Raw genomic sequence first — 24,478 nt, forward strand, 5'->3', positions numbered from 1 at the left:
AATCTAGTGTAGACATGGAAGACAAATTATCAACCTTGGAAAGAGTTATCATAGTTGCAGGCAATTGAAGTAATAAGGAAGATACTTTAAGAATGGCCTTGAATTTCTAATTAATTAGAAAATAAGGAAGATACTTTATGGATGGCCTTGAATTTCTAATTATTGAGGAAATAGGATCTGGTAGATCTGTTCCATAATGTTCTAATTCTGTGACAGAAATCCAGATAAGATATGTGTAGCAGTTTCTTCCTGTAGATACAGTTATCTTCTTGAGCTTCCTTCAGGTAGGTAGAAAGCACCTCTGTGGAAACACCTTCCTTATGTTGGCATAAACTTTTAAAAGAAAAAAACAAGTGAGATTATTTTAAACAAAATGCTATGCGTGTTGGGTGCAGCTTCCTATGGAGGAGTCAGTTGTGTTTTTCTCTCTTGGATTCTGATGCCTCACTTGTGTGTGTGCCAGGCAAACCGGGATGCAGTGATCAGCCGAGCCCCAGAGCAGCAGGATGACCGAGCCATCAGCCTCCGGGATGCTTCTGCAGTCTACGACCTCCTGAGCATCACGCTGGGCAGAAGAGGGCAGTATGTGATGCTGTCTGAGGTACCTCCCCCGGCCTCTGCCCCTCCAAACACTCTGGAAAAAACTTCTCTTTGTGGTGGCTTGTCGGGGAAGGTGAAAATGGAGTGTACTAGTTAGCAATCAGCAGAAACAGCTACAGAGCTGTGACTGCCCAGGCCAGAAATGCACACAGAATTGTTTGAGACATTAATTTGTATGTAGGCACTTGAACGAAGTATCTCCCTTTTGAAGTGATGGTGTACACTAGCAAGTCCCATTAGCTGAGAAGTGTAAATGGTGTCATTAAAAAGAAAAAATCACCTGGGTCTCCAGGGCCACAACAGATTGTTTCCTGACCCAAGCAGCAGTCTCGACAAAAGGTGTAAGGAAGAAAATAAATAAAGTCTAATATTCGTTTTGCAATTCCTTTCTCAGTGCTTGGAGAGAGCCATGAAGTTTGCATTTGATGAATTTCACCTCTGGTACCAGCTTGCCCTGTCCATGGTAGCTTGTGGAAAGGTAAGGTTCAAACGAAAGGGCCCAGAAAGGACCCTTTTTCTTCTGAAAGAGTGGATCTGGATTACTTGTTTGAATGTGTCATGTGTGTTTTGGGACTAGATGCCAGCAGGTAGGTCTGTGAAAGGACAGTGCTCTCCTTTTAGTCTCTGATTGCACTTTGTGATGAGGGTTGTGTGTTTGGTATTGAGTACTGTTCTTTCTGTGTAGTGTTCTTTTCTCATTACCAAGGAGAAAAATGGATTTTGTGCATAGCTGTGGGTTGAAAAGCATTATACAGCTGTCCATTGTCTGCAGGTTCAACATAAATGGACTTAGTATAAGAAAGAACTAATATCTAAAACTGCCATCAGTTCACTCTGTGTCTGGGCAGTTGACTTAAGCTGTGGTTTTTCCAGCCATTAAAGGAAATGTAATTTTTTTTTTTTTGTAGAGAGCTTGTAATGTTTAATGTTTTAAACCTTAATATTTTAAACCTTTATCCATATTTATATGAAGTGCTTGGTGCAAAATATACTCTAGAAAAAGAAACAATGGGAATGTTGGCATGGTCATGCGTTTCAGCATAAGTGTTTTTTTAAAATTAGTGTGGTGTTTGTGAAAGTCATTAGTAAACCACTGAGATGACTGAAATGTGGTTATGAAAAGTAGGCAAAGATAACAGGAGCTTTTCTTTATCAGTCTTAAAAGAGTGGACTTCCTGTAGGAAATGTAGATGGTAGAAAATGTAGCCAGTTTATTTTAGAGTCCCCACCAACACGTTTGGGAGGTAGGAGCAAATTGATGCTGTGCAGTAGTAAACCACTTAATATTGTCCTATATTCTGTGCTCCTGGAGTGTACAGGAATCCATGTGGATCTGAGTGGAGACCACCAGCTAGCACTCATTTGCCAAATTCCAGCTACTACTGGTCTTTTATGGCTATGAGCTGAGCTGGAAACAGTGGCCTTGGCATGGAAATAAGGCACGAATCTATGCTTTTGCAGAGAAATTGTCTTATGAGGTATAAGTGGCTGCAAAGCTTGGAAGTGGTCTGAAAGAATTCTTTCACTTCCATGAGCATGGGCAAAGCCTTATATTGGAAGACTGTCTGGGGTTAAGCATTCTGCTTCCAAAACATGGTAGAGTGATGAGAGAAAGTCTAATAAAGAGCATCAGATATGACTAAGGGTATAGTAAGCAGTACTGTGGAAAGTCTGAAATGATTTTTTCACCTTAAAGGGTGAAAAAAAGTCTGAGAGAAGTTTTCAAGAGCTTTTAAGAGGAGGGGTTAGTCTTGTCTGTGGTGGTTAGGACAAGATGTGATGGCATCTAATTGCAACAACACAAGTTCATGTTTCTTATTAAGAGGCAAAAAATAAGGATAGCAGAACACTGGAAAAAGAGTGCCCTGTGGATTGTGTGGAGCCTAAATCAGTGGGGATCTGTGGAACACACCAGGCAAAGCTGTGGCGACCCCTCTGTGAGACACTAGGGGTGTCTCTCTGGGACCTTGCAAACTCTGACTCTGTTCTGGAACTCCAGAACATGGAGGCATTGTCCCCTTTTAAACATAACAGATATGGCTGATTTATGAGATACCAAAGCTTTGACAATGCATTTTAGATCAGCAGGGAGCTCAACAGAGATCTTTAGTCAGAAAGAGCTTCACAGATTGCTACAGAAGTCCAGTGCAAGCATTTAAAAATCCAGTTCCAAGCTTGCAAACAGTGGCCAGACTCAATCATGAGTAAGGAAAGCTGAAGGTACTGGTGGAATCCTTAAACAATGAGCTTGGTGCCATGGTGCTAATACCTTGCACTGACCTATGTCAAGTGGGGCTTACATGTCATGTCCAGCTCACCTTGGAATTCAGCTGGGGTTAACACAGTCCTGCCCTCTGTGTCTTTGCAAATCCTTCAGGTACTTGAACCCTTGATACTGGACACAACAGTGATACACAGGCCATGATAGAAAGGCACAGAATCTTACCATGAACATGGGGTTTGTCTGGGAGTTCTGTAGGCTTTACAAGTTGTGTAACCTGGTTCTCAACAGCAGACAATGCTATAGCTCTAGTAATCTGCTGGGGAGCAAGTGAAGATTTTTAACTGTTGATGTTTGAGAGTGAGTGTATACAGAGAATAATTGTGCTTCAGTCTTTGGTTAGCATAGGTTAGCAGAAGTGGGGACTGATCTTTAGCTTTGAACAATTTGCATGGCAGTTCCATTCTTGTTCACTCTGTGTTTGCATACCTCTTCACCTTCCCTACGTGTTACAGAATATTTGTTACTTAGATATTTGTGTTGCTATTTTTTATTTTTATCTCTGTACTGTCCCTGTCTCTGTACTTTTCAGATTTTCAAGTACACCATGTCTTTTTGCCTGTACTTTAAATATTTACAAGGTAAAATATCCTGATCTTGCCTACTGATGTAAAAGTGCTAAATGTTCTGAGCCCTATATGGGTCAGAGGGAATTCCCTTACCCAACAATCCCATCTGTGCAGTATTTCACTTCTAATCCCAAAGTATTCCCTGAAGATTCCTGTCATATACTCTGCAATGCATCATCTTGCTAATGGGAGATGTGGCATACATTTTTATATTGCTTTGCAGCTTGATAGCAGGACAGAGTTCATTTACAAGCAAGTGCTCCAGTGTAGCAGAAGGAGCTGATGAGAAAACAGTGTGGCCAGTCTAGACTGCAAAATGCAGAGTGTACTTGAGCTTTTATAGGTGAAGATCTATTTTCACCTGTCTCAGTCACAGCCAATTCATGATCTCATTTCTTGGTAATGAAACCTCACATCCTGCAGCATTACTTGTTCTGCAGTACAGCAAATTGCACTCATAAATTCTGGGCACGACAGGAACAGTTTTATCAACCTGTAAATACTGGAAACTTTGGTTTCTCTTTTTTTTTTAAACATGTTTTTAGGATTTTCAATTCTGACCTTCTTAAAAGTGCCATAAAATCCTATCTTGCCCTCTCTTCTACAGTGAATTTGACTAGAGGTATGTTTAATTTGTATATTGAGATTAAGTCAATCAAGTCAGATTTCAGTGTAGCTTCTTCTTCTGCCAGCCAAAAAATTGCCAAGTGGTGATTGTCATTTTTCACAAGTGATCAGTCTGAATGTCAGGCCAGACACCTTGGCTCATTACCACACGTAGGCTTGAGTTTACACATTATTCTGAAAAGCATGTGTCTTAACAAAAATAGGCACATCACTTCAGTGAGTTCCTACAGGCCTTGGGGCTTCCTAAAACTGTAAATGAAAAAACTCAAGGAAGCATAACCTTTCTGTCTGTCTTTTATCCACTTAAGTGGTGGAAATAATGGAGTGGTAGCAATTTCACTTTCCTGTGTTTCTCAGAAACTTGCATCTTAAGAGAGATGGTGTGGTCTGGTTGTTTTTTAGCCCATTTTTAGGAATGCCTTTTATATTGAGCTCTATTCACTGAACAAGAGAGGGATGTATATCTAAATGACAAATCCCACCATTATATTTGAACTGCTTTTGTAAGCAAATTTAGATGGAAAAGGAAAGGAAGTGCTGGCAAAACCTAGACAATGGCAAAGACATGGTGGGCGATGTCCTGTGTCACCAAGTGCAGTTCTGAATAGGACAGAGATGTTTAAAGCATTCTAATGCAACAGCTCTGTTCCTGTGGTGCTGAACGCCGAATTCTTCACAGATGCTTTGAGTTGCTTCTGCTGGTAATAACCTTGGCTGTGTGGTAATATCAGCTGGAGGCTGAGTGGGCACTGCAGCTCCCTGCGTGGCCAGGCTGGAGGCTGAGTGGCAAGTGGTGTAATAGCCTGGTGCCATCTGGCAGGGTCCTCGGGCAATGAGACGAGCCACTGTCCTGCTGCCAGGGTAAAACCAGCGCAGACACTTGCATCTGCTCGTCTCAAGATTTTGAAAAAGTGACCAGTACTGAGCAACATAAGGAAAGGAAGGACCAAACTCTCTTTCACGGCGTGGAAAAGACTTTGTAGTCTTCGTAGCAGAGGAGAGAGCTGCTTGGGGTAGATTTCTTCTCTGCTGCTGCTTTCCAGCTAATCAGTTTTCCCTGGAGGTCATGGAGGTTACCAGCACGTAGCTCTCCTGGAGACTAAGGTAGCTCTACTGACATTTCTGAACTTGGAGGCAAAATTATCATAGTGTCTAGATGATGTATTACAAGCACAAGGGATGTGTAATAGGGTCCTTGTGCACTCGCAAGCATTTCCTTGGCCTTGGATCAGTTGGATCAGTTACATACTCCTTTTTCAGGTTTCTGTCCCCTTCCACAACTACTACTCTCACACAGAGCCTAGCCTGGGTGTCCCAAAGTGTTGCTGGATCTCCCTGGGAGTAGAGAAGTGCATATAGTGAGTAGGCTCTAGCTTAAATTTATGGCACTTAAGATCTCCTAGATCTGCATTATGTGTGTTAAAACACATGCCTTGGACAACATGAAGCAACATTGATGCCTGTCTGCTGCCTACCACACAAGGAGACAAGATTTGTGTTCAGTGACAATAACTTGCCATTTTCATAATGGTAGTAAGGGAGGGATTCTTCAAGGATAGCAGTGAAATTATTCTGTGAACACTGAACTGAGTCTGTGTAGTCTAAAAGGGCTGGGTGCCCTAACTGAGCCATTCAACTCTCATGAAGCTTAATCTTTAAAGTACAGTGGATGTTTATTGTTGTTAGTGTATTCAACGCATGGAAACATTTTCACAATCGTATTCAATGTCTCTGTCTGAAAAAAAACCCACAACACAACTTGGTTAGTGAGTGAAGAGCTTTAGGATGTGTGTTTCTTAAGAGGAGTGAGTAGTAATATGGCCTTAAGACAGATGAAGGAAGGCTGGATTATCTGCTAGGAGAGGATAGTTTGCTTTCACCCCTCAGCTGTTTACTCACTGAAAGGCTGAAGTCCCTCGGGAGTGAGTAAAGGAAGATCTTGGGAACAGCTGAAGGGTCTGTGGGGAAAAACCTCTGTGAGAGCTCAGTGGAGCTGGAAGCAAGGAGTGTGCTCAGCAGGCCTGTGCTGGGGTTGCTGCTGGGGGTTTGGTGTTCCTGTGGTGCCTGCCACAAAGCTCTCCAGCCCTGCAGAACATGGCCAGCTCAGTGCTTGCCTTGAAGACACAGCAGCTGTGTGAGTTCAGAGATGGCTGCATTGTTGCTGACCCTCCCCAGCCCCTCAAGTCCATGCTGAGGGCAGCACAGGACCAGTGGTGTGCAGTGTAGATGGACAGACTTGGCAGCAGGGGATGTAAGCTCCAAGCATGATGCCTTGCGAAACGAGGCAGCTAAAGCTGCTTTCAGCTACACAAAGTACTCCTTTCTGCTCTTAGCCATTATGTGTGTACCTCTTTAAGGCAACAGGGAAGAAAAAATCATGCATGTCTACCTGAATGGTTTTCTTAATCATGTAATGCTCCAGGAGGTGTCTGGTGTTGTATAGAGGGAAGTAATTGAATCCTTCTTGGCATCTGTCATTCAGCTGTGTTTCGGAGGACTGAGCTCCAGCTTTTCCCACAGCCAGCCTTGCAGTGTCACTGTGCTCCCTTTGGCTGCTCAGCAGTTGGAGGTACTGCAGTCTTGCTCAAAGCTTGTGCTGGCAGCATTTTTAAGGTTTTGAAACCAGTCTTACACAGACATGAACTCTGATTTTGGAGCCCTTAGCAAGTTGCTGATACACACTGGTCATAGCCAAATAATGACAAGCTAATGTCTGAGCTGCTGCTATCTGTGCTGCACCCAGAAAAAGGAATCCTTCCCCTTATTTAAACAGTGCAGCAAAAGCAGATGTCTCTGAGTGCTTCAAGGAGCTTCAAGTTTGACTCAGCCATGCCTGTATTGCCAACATGCAGCTTTCCAGAAGGTTAGAAGGAAAGTTAAAAATATATTTAATACATAATTCTGCAGCAACAGCAGACAAATTTTATGATTTAGGCTGTTCCTTCTGTTGGAATCCTTGCAAAAGCTTAGGCTGGTTGCTAGGCAACTGACATAAAAAAAAGTACATTTCTCTTTGTATTGCAGACAGGAACCTTGGGAGCAGCAGAGGCCTCGGATGGCTCCTTAAATAGCATTGCTGGGGAATGAAAGTTAAAATATTGAACATTCATTGGCTAAAGATCCTGTTACAAAGGTCAGCTATCTTGGGGATATTCAATAGTTTGGTTTCCTTTGGTGCAAAGGAAAGATTAGAAGGGAGTTTGCCTGTGTGCTGTAGATAGTACAAAAAATGGAAATTTCCTAAGATGCCTGACTGTTGAGCAGAATACCTAGGTGGGCTATATAATTGCCTTCAGGCTTAACTCTCTTTTCTTGACAGAAAGTGTGAAGTGAGGTGTTTGTCATATTAGCAAGTACAAATGTGTGCTTATAGATCTTAGACTGTAAGAGGTGCTTTTAAGAGGGAGTATTTGAAGCTGCTTAACTCCAGTGCTCTAATTTGATAAACACAAGGTAAAAGGGAGGGAATCAGTGCCTGTGTTAAGAGAAGTAATGTCTTAGGGGAATAATGTTCATGCTGAGATTCACAGAAATCTCAAGATTCAGTGGAAAGCTAACAGCAAAACTACTGCTTCCGGAGTTCTCAATTGCTTGCTCATTCTGTCATCTTTCTGTGTCAGTTCAAGGTCATTTATATCTAAATGGCTGTGAATCCCAGGACACAGGGAATGAAAATTCTTGCATTGGGATGAAAGATTTCCTCCACTTCCCCACAATCCCTTTGAAATAGTGCAGTTTTTAGATAGGATGATGCAAGAAATACAGCAGCGCTAGTTGTGGAAATTCATTTGTGTACTAAAGTGACAGGTAAATTGAGAATGAGGCTGTCTACCAACCCACCATCTTGAGGAACATTTTTCCTTCTGGCTGAAAAGTAGCAAAGAAGCAAAAAACTAGGGAGGTTTATGGAACCTGTGCAAGAGAAGAGCAACTGTTCGTGGCATGCCGAAAGTCTATCAGGCATTATTTACTGTCTGGAAATTATTCTTCCTTTTACTTATATCTGCATTTTCTTTATCTTCTAAGTATTAAATGGCTCTCTTACTTCCTTCCTTGGTTGCTTTGGTATGATGAGAGAGCAAAGGAGGGGAAAGAATGGAAATTGTGTTGGAGTAACCCAGAAAAACCATTTGGGCAGCATCTGTGGTTTACCATAACTGATGGCAAATTCTCTTGAGCCATTTGGAAAAGGAAGAAAGAAGATTAACTGTAGGATGTTCTTGGTTCACTTCTGCTCATGTGCAAGCATCTTTGAGCAGTGTATGCCTCCATGCTTGATTATTGAATTAGTAAATAGGGAGTGGGAGTTGTGTTCTGTGTTTGGATAGTTGTTTTTCTTTACATTTTACTCCCTTATAGGATTCAAAACCATGGCTGCCATAATTATGCAGGGGGAGGTGTCCTCTCCATCATTCTCCTTCCCCAATAGCTTCCTTGTGATTCCTTGCTCTAGATGAGAGGCCAAATGAGACCCAGCTTTCTGTAGTCCTATGGAACTGATTCTAGTGCAGCCATTATAAGCCAGCAATTAGCAAGTTAAATAGAAACACCATAAATCCTGGCTTGAATTATTATGTGAGCCCCTCTGAAGCTCAGAATCAGGAGTGGGAAGCATGTACTCACTTGAAATTCAATTTCTGCACTTCTCAAAATATGCCTCACCAATAAATCAAATTATTATTGCCTTGCAGTGAATCTCACAAACAATGCACTTGGCTGCCTGGTCCACCCACACTAAGTGAAAGAATATGTACATTTTAATTACCAGATTATTTCAGTGTTGCACAAACACTTTTTCATATTCAATATTTTTACAAATCAATGATATTCAGTAATGAGTGCTTGATATTTTTTCCCTGGCTATTAGTTTGTAATTAGTATCTTTAAGAAACCTTGATATGACATGTCATACCAGTCTCCTCTAAGTAAGGTCACTGTGGGAGTGGGATGTTATTTCTCCTGTCATTCCTTGACTAATGTTTTCATCATCTGTATAAAATATCTGCTGAGTAAATTTTTCAAGGTGCAATTATATAATATCTCTTGAATTTTTAAAATGCAGCTGGGGAGAAAGTCTTCATGTCACCCTGCTTCTAAAACAGCTTCTGCTCCATATGTTTAGTTGCAAATTTTATAAACTTCTTTAAAATGACATAACTTTGTAAATGTTTTAGGAGCAGTGCAGAAACTGTGCTTCTTGTTCTGTAAATCCATGTTCAGAAGCTCTCAAGTACACATGTAGTAGAGTGACTCAACACTTGAGGTGTTTGGGTGTGGGCACAAGGTGGGACGTTCTCCTGTGCAGCATTCAGGAGTCACTGCTTTGCAGTGGCCTCCTGATCAGGCTTGGGGCAGGACAGACATGGCAAGGGCTCTGTGGTTTGAGGGTTTTGGAGGCTGTGGCATTGGCTTGTCCTGCGGACAGGGAGGGAGCAGAGTTGAGGAACTGGCAAGGAATGGGTGGTGTCACTTCTGCTGTAGGTCCTACAGCTGTGCCCCATATTAGGTCAGGCCTGTCACTGCTTTGGTTTGTGCTAATGCTGGTTGTGCTGATCCACAGGAGAGCTGCCACCAGCTCCCAGGTGCCTCCTGCTTTCCCTGCAATTGCAGTGCTGGTGGAGAGCTGAGAAATGACCACTGGGCTGAGCTTGTGTCTGTTTTTGCAAGTGTTGGCTCTGGACAGTGTATGGCCTTTTATATATCTGGCCCTTGCAGTTCACTTTTGCATGGTGAGAGGGCAAAGGTTGATGGGCTTCAGCTGCAGATATACTGGCTGTTATGGTGCATATTGTCCTGCTGTCACTTTTTTTTTTTTTTTTCTGGAAGCACCTGTGGGGCTGGAATGCAGGTAGAAAGGCAAGAAGATGATATCCAGCCTAGGTCCCTTATGGTGTTACGCTTGGATTTCCAACACATCCATCATGCTACTGGGAATACCAGCTGCTTTCAGTGCATTTTGCAAAAGAGAGCAATAAGATGCCACTAAAACCTGAGACACCACTTGTTCTGAACAAATAGGTGTCAAGGAGGTTCATTGTGAGAGATGCTAGTTGCCTCGTGGCAAGAGAGCACAGCAGTGTGTTTGTTCCTGTACCTCAGGGGTGAATTACATGTCTTCATTTCTCAGAGGGATGAAGTAATGGTTCAAACTCTAGGACAAAGTTTATTGATCTCCATCCTTGGTCTGAGACAAGCTTCCTTCTGGCTTTAGGTAAATTGTGCATTTTGAATGTTAAATTAGCAAATGCTTCTTCACTCTTACTGATCATGCCTGATGCTCTACATAAGTAGGAGCAGCCTGAAGAATTGTAGAGTGTGCTGCTGCTCTTGTTCAGACCACAGGGTGGGTACCCAAGCTTCTCAAGCAGGAGGGTTTGCTCCTTGCTCCATTGGTTATGAAACCTCTCTTTGCCTTAAGGTGGGCATGGCTGATGGACATCCATTTTTCCAGGTTCCCTTCCAAGCAAATTTCTAATCAAGGTTTTGAATTCAGTAGCAAGAAGTGGACCTTCAATTATGTGGAGGAAGGAGGTGGCAGGTGCAGCCCACTTTGGTGTGGTTATTGGGGGGAAAGTGTTGATGGACAGTGGGAATGTGAAGCTGTGGTGTTGCTGCAGGGGATTGTAGCAGTCACCAGACACTGTGTGGGTCAGAGTTCTGGTAGGGAGAGCCCCTGGGGGTCTGGAGGAGACACCCGGGTCCTGATGGGAATAGCAGATTGTTTGACTTTGCAAGCTTCTGTTGCTGCTTTTCTGTTATATAGAAAGGGCATGACTATTTAACGTGCTTTGGAGCAGGAACATTGTGTCTTGGAACTGTGTGGGAGACTCTGGGAGGAAACAGGCACAAAAGGAGAAATTCCAAGATGTCCCTTGAACTTAAGCATGAGAAAATTTGAGTGGATTAGGGTCAGTAGTGAGGAAGGTTTAAATGTAACACAAACTGTGGTTGGGGTGGAATGGGCTGAGAGTCTCTGGCAGGGCAACTCCTGTCACCTTCTTGCTGTCTGAGGTGTGGCCTTCTCATCACTGCCTCAGATCAGAGCTTTGTTCATTCCCCTTTAAAGCATCTGAAATGTGGCAGACATGGATGTGTGCTGTAAAACACAATGTGCAATGTTTGCAGAGCACATGGGATGAAAAGGGCTATGCAAGTGCTAATCTTGAAAAACATCCTCATTAATGGTAACTTAACACCAGAAAGACAGCAAGAGTTTTGTGGGCTTTCTTTGTAACACGTACTTGGATCACCCACTAAACAGTGTATAGATCTGCATCCACCCTTTGTATGGTGGGGTCCCGGTTGCTTTCTTGTATGTTCTGGAACTGGAGAAGACACAAAACAACCTGCTGAGCAGATTACTTTAGCTGATCAAACCTCTCTGAGTGAAGTTGGCCTAAAATGTGAATGTACTGGAGGATAAGCACTTGTTGATATCTTCTGGCTTACTGGAAGATGATTATATGCAAGGAAAACTACAGCAGAATTCTTGTGTATTGGGAGAGCAGAGCTAAAATAACCAGTGCAGTGATAGCTAAGAAAACTGTTTCTTGTGAAGTGCACAGACAGGGCTAGGGCTGCCTCTTGGGCATGTTCCTCTGAGTATGGGAAGAGTGTGTTTGTGTGTGTGTGTGTGTACGCACGTCTGCACGTGGAGGTGGGAATGAAGTTGCTGACTTGTTGCTGATGTGGGATTCTTTTCTCCATAGCACTTCTTTGTACATGTCACTGCAATGTTCTGCATGGACTCTCAACAGCATTGTCTAATCAGCCTCTTTTATTTCCTCCTCCTCTCTCCCACTCCTCCAGTCAGCATATGCTGTGTCCGTGCTCAAAGAGTGCGCGAAACTGCGACCTACGGATCCCACCGTCCCTCTTCTGGCTGCCAAGGTCTGCATTGGGTCACTGCACTGGGTAAGCAAGCTGATGCAATTCTTATTATGTAACAGAGTAAGTGCTGCAGTGACAGTGCCACAGTGTACTTGCAGTGGGGAGAAAGGGAATCCCAGCTAAAATCACACACACACATGTGCCCTTTATAAAAAATGAAAATCCCCGCAAGAAATTTTGTAGTGAGTCATTAAAATGTATTTTGCTGGCACATTGAAGAAAGGAGGAGGGGGGAAAGCCATAACAGCCATTCTGTGGACTGCTGCTTCAACTGAGTGTCACATTGAATCAGCCACTCTTGTAGCCCCTGCAGGACACAAGTTAATAGTTATAAGTGGACTGTTAGATAGTTCAGGTCTACTGGACACCTCAATTCTTTGTTCTTGAAGTTGCTGTGTCAGTGTTTTGTGTTCTGGATGTGTTAATGTATGTCCCAGAAGCAGAGTGGGAGTGGAAGTTGGTGCTGATTATCCAAAGGAGCAGAAACATCTGTCACTCTTTCTCTACTTGGTTTAATTAACTGAATGGCAGCCTGCTGTTCTCACCTGTCCTCACCACGAGGTGTCCCTGCAGTCAGTGAAGGATTACAATTGCTGAACAGAAATAAAACAAGATGCAAGAAAACATGAAAGAAAATACCAGAATAATTTGCACAGATCTTGGAGAAAAGTTGTAGAAGCCTATTTGCTGTTGTTTTGTTCCCTTACCTTGCATCCCCACCTTCTTCTACATCCCTGTCTGATGGAAGCTGCTGTTCAGCTAAACTTAGGTGTAATAGTTTACAACACTGTCAGGGAGGGTGTCTGGTTATGCATGTTTTTGAATGAACTATGCTGTTTGAACTATAATGGTTAAGCTTGTATGTGAGTCAGCAAAAACTGGACAGCATCTTTTTCTAGGAAAAATCTTCAAGTCTGAGGACCTTCAGGGAATCCTTGCTGAACTGCCCAGCCTACTTCTGCTCTACATTTGGAACAATTTAACCCTCTTGTACCCACAGCTCAGTCTCTAAATTTCGAAGTCTAAAAGGAATTCAGTGATATATAAAAAGATTCACAGTGAATGTTATTTTTTAAAATAAATAAGGTTTTTTTTGATTCTTAGAGATGTTAAAACAGTGTGACAGTGAGGCATTACAGCTGTGTTGAATGCTGTTCTTATTATGTTTGATTAAGTTTTCAGTGCACAGCTACCATATAAAAATACCTCATTACTTTGAAAAGACAGTGAGACTGTAATTCAATTCCAGCTTGGGAAATCCAGTATGTGCAGACTTCTCATACATGACAGAGCTGATAAAACAACTGGCTAACCCTAAAAAGTAGGAAGGGCAAGGGAAGAAGGGAAAAAGGAGCTGGTTTTGATTATTTCAAACCAAGAGGGTTTTTTCTTCCATGTACTGCTTTTTTATTGTTGAAATGCTTTTCAGTGTTATTCAGTCAGACCCTGGCTGAAAACTGGGGGTATTATGAAATAAAATCATGATTTCACAAGAGGGCAATTTTACTGCAGTTATCTAGAGCACAGCCTTATGAACTAAAACCAAATTAAAAATATTCCCTCTCAGATTCCTTTCAGTAAGTGGCCTATGCTTTACCCTCTTAGCAAACTTAATGATGGTATAGAAGAGTTTTAATTAAGGGGAGTCTGAGGGAAATCAGATCATCTTTTAAAAGAACTGAAATGATAGGTTCCTACATCTCTTAGTCAAAGGGGTGCTTCTGATATTACTGGCAGACTCCTGTGCCTAATAAAGACCTTCCTGCTTAGCAGAGCTGTTTTTCTAAATGTCATCCTTACTGTAATTATTTGCATTTAAATTACATGGCAATCAAATCAGAATTGAATAATTTAAACTGGAAGTGAACAGGCTGATCAATGCCAGTATAAATAGAAAGGAAGATAGACATGGGACAGGAACAGTCTAATGGACAAATATTAGCAGTAACAAATATTCAAATAGGTCTTCCTTTTCAGAACATATAAAATATGATTAATTTTTCAATTAGGAAAGATATCTGTGTACTTGGTTGCTGGCTGGGCAGGAAAAGGGTGAAATCAGATCACCATTTATCCAAATGAAACAGCTAATTTATATCCTGCATCTGTCTACTGTGTGGTGCAGTATTGTAGCCAGTTTGTTTATAGCCCATGGGCAAGCAGTACTTGATTCTTCTTTCAGCTACTAGCAATAAAAAAAAAAAAAAAAAAATACAACATTTATGCAGATGGATAATTACAGAATGTCATGAGAAGCACAGAACAGTTTCTTTCATGATTAATCTAGTGTATAAGTCATTTTGCTGTCTTTGTACATGGTGTCTCAGCACACTTTAAGAGCAGGGAAAATAGAAAATTATTTGAAATGTACTATAGTGATTTACAACATTGAGGATGCCCTGATCATGTCTATGAAATAATCTCTCAGTGCAGAACAAATCAAAGTGAAAATGTGGATGCATTCATACAGTGCCCTGCAAATCAATATATAACAGAGCCTGATGCAGAAAAGAGCTGGGCCTCCCCCAGCTTCTGTTGTGGCAGTGTGACTAGGTCATTAACTGATGTGAGCTGGCAGTACTCTACTGGCATGTTAGGGGCACCATGCTGGCTTACATCAGGAGATGATCTGCCCCATCAACTGCTAGCTTTTAGGATTGGGCCTGCAGTAAACAACTGAGTGGTATAAGCAGTTTTTTGGCTAACTTTTTCAGAATTAGAGGTATTCAAAACCAAAAATCAAAAAAATATAGTGTAAACAATAAATTAATATGTCATTAATTATGATGTTTAAGCCAATAGACTTGGAGGACCAGAAAAGCTTCAAAACCAATGCACATATGTAAACCACATTTGTATGGTCAGGATGCAGTCAGACCTGTACAGCAAAGCTGGAACTTCTGTATTTCATCTAAACCATGCAGGTGTTTTAAATGTTTTTGTAGTAGGCTCAGAATTTTGAGGCAACCTGCTGCTAAGCCTTCCAGCTTGCTGGGGTTTCAGCACAGCAGCTTGCTGAACTTGCACGTGGATGATTCTATAAAGTGAACACAAAGCCCATTTGTGTTTAGCCAGCTGTCTTTTAGCTTTCCAGAATGCACTGTGAAGTCTTTGACTATTGTAGGTCAGAGTATTGTTTTAAATTTCCATAGAAGAGTTGAGGTAGCTTGCACTGGAATATGTCCATACTGAAGTTGCTTTGCCTTGCTACACTATAAATTCAGAGTTGTGCTCACTAAAAGGCTTGCTGCAATTTCCTCTTTCACTCAGCCTTCCCTGGCATGGTCTCAGCTGAATGCTCACTTGCCTATTTTGGCAATGACTTTGAGTTGCAGTATGAATTGTTGTTATTAATATTTTAATAGTACAGTTCTGTTAATTTCACCACTAATCTAGGTTCTCCAGCATGCTGTTTGGCAGGTGTTGTGAAAATACTAAAAATGGTACTTCTTCCTACAGAGAAGCATTAAATTCTGAATTTCTCCATTTTAGGAGTCTTGTTTGAGGTATTTAGGGTTACCCTGATGCTTTCTTTTGCCTTTTGCTCCATTGATTTCAGTGGAGGCATGTTGAAAATATTGTAAATACACATAGGGCAAAATGGACTGTAGTCCCAGGACAGGCTTGAATCTTCTAGAACTCTGCTCTGACAGAAAGCAGGAAGACATCAGGCATGTCTATGATTTTGACTGCTCCACAGTTGATATAATAGCAATAGTGGAGGTGTGCTAAACTTGCGTAGCATCAAATGATGCCAGTATTATCAGCTAATATGAGCTTTTCACAGGACTTTGTCCCATGGCAAAAGCTGCAGCACAGGATGATGCTGTACCTCTTGTTTTCCTCATTTCTTTGGAAGTATGTGCAGCAAAGGGCTCTACTGCAGCACTTTTCTGGGAAGACAGAGACCATGCCATCAGTCAGGGGAAGGGAGAAGAGGTGGTGTTGGGCCAGAGCGAACTGTGCATGGAGTCATAAAAACTGAGTGGGACATGCCATGAGGTCAGGACATCAGGGGGTTTGGCAGGATGTAGATTTAGAGCTGCATACTTCTGAGGTAACAGCTTACCATTCATTACTTTCACAGAGCACTTAATCAGAGAGTGCTTCTCTCCCCTTCTGTCTGTTGTTGACCCTGCCACTATAGATAATAAATGCTGTGCATGTGCTGGTACTCAGTCACTTAGGAGCCCTGGAGTCACCTGGAAATGCTTAGGTCATAGTGCAGTATGAATAATATTAAAAGATGAAATCTAGTCCCATTACTGGAGTTACTCTGCCTGTTGATGGACATACAAAAGGATTGGCATCACCAGAATGAGAGGCTGCTGAGAAAGCAGGGAAGGGCAAGGAGCTACTAGATATTTCTTCTGTCTTCTAAAAGGCATTCTTGATTACATCACCACTGCTGTTGTGGGGCAGTCCCATGTGTTTTAGACATTAAAAATGACCAATAATTTTGTTTTCAATACATTGCCTTTGTGAACAAACCACTCTAGCTACAGTGGAGGAAAGGCCTGATTATTCCGAAGTGCTGGGGGCTGAGTTTACATAGACTAAATTGGTGGGCTCAACAATAGTGACATACATAACATAATTGTCTTTGTGTGCTGTAAACATCTGTGGGACAAAACCTTTTCATTAGATTATGCCTTATAGACCACTTTCTTCCTATGTATTTTTCCTCTTATCATTCTCATTTCACCATATTTTTATTCTTCTGTTTGAGTTAGTCTCTATAGCTACCACCCAGTGTGATGAAAATGCTAAGAAGAGTTGGACTCGACTAGTTAACATCCTGTATAATTTTGTATACATACCCATTCTTTAGGATTTTGATCTCTTAAGTCCTTGGGTATTGTTCAATGTCACGGGTGTCCAGATTTACCTGCTTCATTAACCTTGTCTGCTGCCCTAAGTCCAGTGTCACTTGATGTATTTCCTGCCTCTTCCTTGGTGTGCTCCTCTTTTTTGGCACAATAAAATTCTGTTTTCATCCTGCTGTACATCATTGATTTGTTTATCCCCAGTTATTCTAAATGTGTGCTAGTGAGAAGTGCAGTTTCTACTCAGTCCTGCAAGCTGTTGATTCAGTGGGGTAGGGCTTGAGCTTTTCTAAAAACAATCTGGGTGGCAGTTGGACACCAGCTGGGTGGCATTAGGCCAGGGGACAGCACCTGCTGTTCCCCACTCCCTTTTCAGTGTGCCTCCGGGCTTGGCTTCAGCACACACCAAAACCTGTGGCCAAATAACAGTGGTAGCTGGAACAACCACTCTCTGTACCAGGGGAAACATCCCTCAGGATAGCACAGCTAGCAACTGTTCTTTTTCTATCAAATATGAAGGAGGAAATGAAAGGGGGAAAAAAGCCCAACCAACCCCAGAGCATTACCATGTCATTGGTGTCAGTTCACAGTTTGGCAGACTCTCTCCAGGTGCCAGGTGTTTGCTTTCTGGTGTGATAGAGAGGTTGCTTAGCTAGTGGTTCCAGGTGACTCCTGACACTTTAGATAGCTGGAGTTCAAAATGCAGGAAGTTTTTCTTAGGTTGTTTTCCCCCCATGCTTTCTTTCTTTCATGCAAGTCGAGGCAGGGAACTTCTCCTTGCAATCAGGAATGCTGCCTTTCTCTCCACCAGCTTTTCAGTGCAAAGTATGTAGAAAAAGGCTAGAACAGGAAGGGCCAGATTGGAGGGAGGGCTTTGAGACTTCATTTTTTGTTGTTTCTAAGAGAGTAACATGGTAAGCCTTCCCTCCTTGCTTTCTCATCTCCACAACACAGCCTGAAGATACCCCGTATCTTCAAGGACCCCCACAGACACAGCTTTACTGGCAGATCACAGCTCAGGCTCACTTCTGGTCCCTCACTCAGCTTTTATCCAGACTACAGTCTGGTAGTCCTTGCAGTTTAGTTGGTTGCCCAAGTGTGTTCCCAGGGGGTTACTCCTGTTTCAGGTAGTACTTTCTAGAGTCACAGTTGACTAGGCCATCTGCAAGATTGATGCACTGGAGAGTTGAAACCTCACAGTGGGTGATGGGGAGTGAAAGGTTTGGCTTTTCACACTTGCCCAGGATGACTGAAGAGTAGGAGAATGGGAGAAGAGGGGGCAGATGGCTGCCACAGCAGGGTTGGCAGGAGAAGTGTCTGAGTGCTGTAAGAAAGAAAAGTAAATGTTCTCATAAACAGAACCAGCTGTGCTGGAATCTGTGAGGCCACTGATTTTTGAAGCAGACTTCAAACCCAGGTTTACATTCATAAGAATCTTTGTGGCTGGTCAAAGTGCCATTAGTGTTTAGTATGAATAAATGTTCACAAGAATGTGCTAGAAGTGCTGTTTCAGCCACTCTAAAAAGTTACGGTTTTAATTATTCATTCATTAGATTAATTTGATACTGACAGATGGCCCTGGGTAACTGGCAGGCAGAAAGGCTAAATGGTGCACTACTGATTTATGTGCAGTATAGGTAGTTCCAGTCAGAGACTCGAATTACCATCAGGTGACCATTCAAAGAAACAATGGAGCAAAATCGCTCCAATTTTACATGTCTTCATTTCAGCTTCAAACTTTTCATTCAGTCTTTTTTTCCATACACTCTACCCACCCCTACTCTTGTTCACTAGTCATTAGAATACCTTGTATAGCTCCTTTCTTCATCTAATGGAGACTTCTTGGATGAAAGTGTGTGTGGGGAGAAGAGGAGAAACAATGAAGAAAGAGAGTGGGAATATAGCTGTTCATGATGGCAGAGAGGTGCATAATGAATTTTCAGGCTGCAGAGATTTCATGTCTTACATAAAAGTTTCTGAGAGATGAATAATTCAGTTATAGTTGTATAGGAGGGTTTTTTTGTTGTTCATTTGTGGTTTTTGTTTTTTGGCTTTTTTCTATGTGGCAAGTCATGGGCTACTTCTTCCATTGTCCTAGGCTCTGGCCCAGAACACATTTCAGTATGTGGCTGGGAAGCTGGTAGGGCTACTGACCACTTAAGAAATCTCCTGAAACAAATCTCAATCTTCCTGATGTGATCAGAGTTTAAGGGTGTTATCTCAACATTACTGAAGTGGGTGGGACTATTTCCAGTGGTTTTGGTAGGCTTTGGATTGTACCCTCAAAGACAGGCCTTGCAGTTTAGTTGGCAAGTCTCAGTATTCTGCAAGAGGTGTTCCTTTGTCAGTTCGTGGCTTCCACAGTCACAGCTGATGGGGCAATGAGCAGCACTAATGCTTTCAGGAAAGGGTTTGGTGATAACATATGTGTTGGTCATTGGACTGGCTGATCTGAGGTTTCAGAAACTGGGAAATAATTGTTCTACATCTAGTTTGAATTCTGTGGCCTCAGGGAGTTGTACCAGTGGGAAGAAATCCCAGCTGTGGAGATTTGCTTCTTCACTTGCACTTTTCAGTCTTCTTCAGGTTTATGTAAAAAGTAATTTTCCTCTTATGTTTGGTATCATCTAATAAATCCCGGGTTGCTTGTTTATGAAGCCATTAATTAATGTTGTCACCTGAATGTTTTCAAGTGATGGGACTAGGAGGCCCATTGACAGGATGCTACATCAAGTCAAGTAGATTCTGCTCATGGGTAGCATATTAGCAGATCACTGTAAAAGGCAAATTTCTTGTCTGATGGTGCATTTTAATTCCAGATTGTTATGGGTGAGTCATTTTATATGTTAAGGAGCCATGAGGTGCTGCAGTCTGACAATGCTGAGTATAAAGAGGCCACACATCCACAGTACCTGTGTCTGAACTAGCTGGATTTTAAACAAAAAAAGTAGTTTCTCAAAATTGAACAACCTCATGCCATGAAATTAGTTGTGATGCATTTAAAGTTTCCAAAGGGAAGATTTGTCAGATAGTGTAATGGTGTCTGCTTCTTGATTGTGGATAACTGATTATGGGTGACAGGATCAGCATACTGTCTTGTACAGCAATGAGAACTTCCTGTGGGCTCTATCTTTCAGGCATTACTTACAAGTTTTGCCAGTGTCTCTCCAACCTACACCTTTCAAGGTTTATACAGGTGATGGTTTAAAGGTATATACAGTGTACAGGTCTTGGTCTTCTCTACTTAATATGGTTGAGTGATGTTAATGAGAGTTTAAAGTTAGAAATGAGACACACTCCATTCTGTAATAAAATATTTTAACTTACTCTTTTTGTTTAAAATTACCAGTAACTCAGATTTTACAGATGCTGGCAGATATGTGTCAAAAGGAAAGCTGTGGGGAGCAGTCTGTGATGTAGCAGAAGAGACCAGTTTACATATTTCATCATTTTGGAGGCTGATCCTGAGAGGTGGAGACTGCTCTCTCCTCCAATTTCTATCTATAATATAAAAGGCATTTTCAAAGAAATTGTATCTTCGCGAAAGATGCTGAAAGTGGTTAGTGCAGCAAGAGCTGTCAAGGAAGGGTGTTAGTTCAGATCAAAATTTGTGTCCTGAAATTTGTGTGTCCTTGTGGCAGCAGAACTTGAAGCAGCAGCTGAGAGCTTTCAATGATGTTAGTGGTTTCTTGTTTCACTCTTGTAATGTTTTAAAAGAAAGTAAGATTTGCTAAGGTTTAAAAAAATTAGACAGCTAAACTGCATGGTCTTCCTTTGAAGGAAGAAACCTGTTAGACCTTTCAATGCCCTGTTAATGTGCTACCCCTGGGATAGCACATAAGTAGTCCAGCTGGTCCAGCATTTGTATTTAAGGCTGCATGATTGAAGTACCGAAAGGAAATTATAAAATAAGGTAGTGTCTTTGATTAATCTTAAACATCTGGAAAGAGTTTGGGGTGCAAAACCCAAACTTTTCTCAAAACTGTGCAGCATGTGCACCAAGGTCTGGTAATCTGAACTTCTACATTCTCCTTCTTATGAGTGTTCACTGCGATCACTGAAAGCCTTTGTGTCAATGGCTCTCAGATCACTTACTGGTAAGCCTAATGGTAAATTTTATTGGAGCAAATATAGAGGAAATGCCTGTAAGTCTCAACCTACCTCTTTTGCAGCTGGAAGAAGGAGAACACTTTGCTAAAATGGTGATAGACCTGGGTGAGGATGCTGGAGAGTCCTTAGCAAAGGGTTACCTGGCACTGGGCCTGACATACAGCCTTCAAGCTACTGATGGTGAGTTACTTGTTTGTCAGGTATGTTATATGGAGAGCATTTGTTCAAAGGCTTCTGGGAATTTATTAGAAATCTGCCTTCACTGCTGACTAGACATCAAAAGCAATCAGATCACAAGATAAATGGAAACTTTTCACATGCTCAGAGAACTGTCTTCTGTGGTAATAAAGGTGAAGTTATTAGGTAAAGGAAGAAATGCAGGTCATTACTTAGGGGGTGATAATCTGAGGAGAGTTGACAATGCTTTACTTGAATATTTGTAATGCATTTTTTTCACTTAATTTACACAACAAAAAGTTAAACTTTCCATCTACTTTCATATTTTTGTCACCCACTCATAAATCATAAAGAAATAAAATCCAAGAACTGGAGTCAGAAATGCCTCACTTCAGTTCCTGGCATGATACTGATTCCCCACAGAGATTCAACCTCTCTGTGATATCGTTTCTTTTACTTAGAAGTAAACAAGATAAAAATATCTACCTCCCTGGTACATGTGGATGTTGACTAGAAACAGACCACTGAATGTAAGAAGTATTTTATTTTCACGCTGCTTACTTGGATCTTCAATGAGTGGACAAGGGGCTCCTGCAGATATGGTGCTTTGTAGTTAGAAGGGCTTGGAAGTGTTTGGGAGAGTACTAGCTCTGACTTTCATCAAGCTCACAGGTGGGAACAGTCTTTGTTTATTCTGTGACTTCTAACATACAGAACATATATTCTAACACATTTTCGTTGAATAATGGCTGAGCAGTGTGTTTCCTAAACATTTTGGCAGTCCTGCCCTCATGCAAGCAATGGCTTTTCTGTCATAGAGGTTCCATAAGAAACAAACCCTCATCTTCAAAGTTGATTCAGCAAAGAAGCCTGAATCAAAGCTAAAAATTACTCTATCATGTTATCATGGAATATGCAGGCCTTGCAACTTACACCAGAATTCTGCAAGATGTGTGCAAGAAAGTGTTCTTGTGCTCTTCAGTAGCACAAGTTGGTGTAGTTTTTCAGGCAGCTATATCTAATCAGGTATTCTGAGAGCTACTTTTCATCATGGAGGCTAACAGGCACTGCAGCTCTCTCCACTTCCCCATTTCTCTGCCTTAGAGTAGTTCTCCCTAGAAAGTTCATGTCAAAAAGTATGTCCTTCCTAACCTGAACTTTGTCTTACATATATATTTTAAGTTCACTAGGAATAGAGTTCTGCTTAACAGCTTAGTTTTTAAGTCATTTTGCCTAGACACTGTTTAAACTGTTATAAAGCTATACAAGATCTCATAGACTATTTTCAGGGATAGAAGGTTTTCTATGTTAGCCCCTTAAGATCTCTTTGTAAACTTCAGTATGAAAAGAAGGTGGTTGCTAAAGAATAGAGAGGCATGTACTGTACTCTAGCTCTAAAAATATTTTGGCGCAACAAAATATGAGTTGGAAACTTTTTTTCTGGAAATTTCTTGAGTTTTCAAGAGACTAGTTCAATATTGTGTCATTTTTAATGTAAAACAAACAGTCTTCCCAACAACTGCCGTGAATTATTTTCAGATTAGCCTCTGATTTATGTTTTGAAAGAGCAGAATATATCTGCCTTCTTATCATATCTCTAGCCTTAAAGGCAGCAGGACAAGTCACTCAGTTATTGGAGGGAAGTAGGAAGAATGTATTTCCATTTTGCAGATTATATTTTAATAAAATGGATTAAGTCCTTCAAAAGTATACATATGATGGTAATGAATATGGAACTGTGTTTCACTGGAAAATGTCAAATTTGCACTAGCAAGACATTTTTCATTAGCATTGTTAAAAAATAGCATATGACAGTGAGGAAACAAAGCTAGATCATGCTGAAAGACAGCAGTTCTGTAATGTAATCCTGCCTCATATTGTCAGTCTTGTTTATCATTGTATTTATACCAGTTCTTACTGACACATGCAGACAAGTCAAACATCTATGTGTATATATATATATATATGAGATTACTGTAACTTTCTAGTTGAGATGACTTTCAGTCAATTAGTATTTTCAATGGTAGCTAAGTCTTTCAGAGACATTTGACCAATTGCCTTCTAAGGCTTTCAGCCTTCCATCCAAGTTATACTTTCTTATTTAATACAACATTTTAGTAATTATTTCTCCTCCTGTATGACAAAGGCACTGAGGAGTTGTATTAAAGCCTTTTCTTTGTGATTTGCAAAAAGCTCCTGTAGCAAGTAAGATTTCCTGAAACTTATGCTGGAAAGCTTCCTTATTCTTAATGTTTAATTACATATTTCTTGAAATAAGTTTCATTGAAGTAATTGAAAGATGTGTCCTCAGAGGAAGTCATTGACACTTTTACACTTTTGCCTCAGTCTTAGAAGCCCAAGTCTCCTGTGCATAGTTAATGTCCATTTTCTGCAGATCAGTTTCCAATGGGTCAATGCCAAGAGCAAACCATTCCTCTTCTTCCCACACTTTCAGTTTTGACATAAGCTGTATTGTCAACGTTTCTTCCCTTAGGTCTGGTGAAGAATTCACTGATGTCAGGGAAAGGTGAGATGAATTTACCAAAGGCTGAAGAGGAAAGACTAGGTTGAGAATGTATTGTGAAATACAAGTGCTGCTCTAACCTCACATGACCACCTCACAAATTGTGAAATATTTGCAGCCTTTTTTTTTTTTTTTTTCTCTTTTTTTCATCCAGAGAGGGGTGTGCTGTATCTCTGTTTTCACTTAGGATTTTGGTAGAAGGTCATGGATCAGGGACTAAATTAGAAACTCATTCTATCAGTGTTTGTGGATTTTACAAGCAGTCAGTGTACTGACAGCACTGGTTCATGTTAAGCCCCCCACACATTTGTTCACTAAGAAGTGAATAAATTATTACTGAACAAATTTACAATCTTTGCTTTTGGAAATAGCAGTGCATGCAATCTTTAATTACAATTCTGGGTGCTAAAACTCTATGTTGTGCCATATTAAATGTCTTAACACAAGGGAATAGTTTCTGAAACTCAAGTCATATTTGCAAAAGGGTGCATGCATGTCAATGTTTTAGTTTGGATGAGAAATTTATTTAGAAAGTCCATTTATCTGTCATCCCCACTTTTTACATTGTGATTCACATAATGGAACAGTTTGGCACATTACAAACGGAATTCTTTCCCACAAAACAAATGTTTTACATAAATAGACCTGACTGTGCTTCAGCTGCTAATGGGTGCTCAATCCATTGGACAAGATTAGAACTAGATTCCTGTCCCCATGTTTGTAGAGTTGATTCTGATCCTCAGCACTGTGTTTCATTCCATGCATTCGCTACTCCTACTGTGCTCTAACTTCTAAGACAGAACTTGTCCTCCTTTGTTTTCAAATATATTTCCAGAGCTTTGTATTTAGGTACCAAAATATTGCTGAAGGACCT

General features: G+C 41.2%; 1 protein-coding gene across 6 annotated transcripts in view; it reads left to right on the plus strand.

The window, feature by feature from the left end:
• Window positions 1-24,478, plus strand: part of TTC7A (tetratricopeptide repeat domain 7A) — a 199,630-nt gene that overhangs the window by 69,861 nt on the left and 105,291 nt on the right. For all 6 annotated transcript variants that reach the window (XM_085577185.1, XM_085577184.1, XM_085577187.1 and 3 more), the window contains 4 exons: window positions 464-601; window positions 995-1,078; window positions 11,887-11,991; window positions 20,966-21,083. In XM_085577185.1, the coding sequence (XP_085433311.1) occupies window positions 464-601; window positions 995-1,078; window positions 11,887-11,991; window positions 20,966-21,083 (445 nt within the window). The remainder of the gene's footprint in view (window positions 1-463; window positions 602-994; window positions 1,079-11,886; window positions 11,992-20,965; window positions 21,084-24,478) is intronic.

This window comes from Lonchura striata, chromosome 3 (genome assembly GCF_050655825.1).
Source record: "Lonchura striata isolate lonStrDom1 chromosome 3, ASM5065582v1, whole genome shotgun sequence".
NCBI classification, from domain to species: domain Eukaryota; kingdom Metazoa; phylum Chordata; class Aves; order Passeriformes; family Estrildidae; genus Lonchura; species Lonchura striata.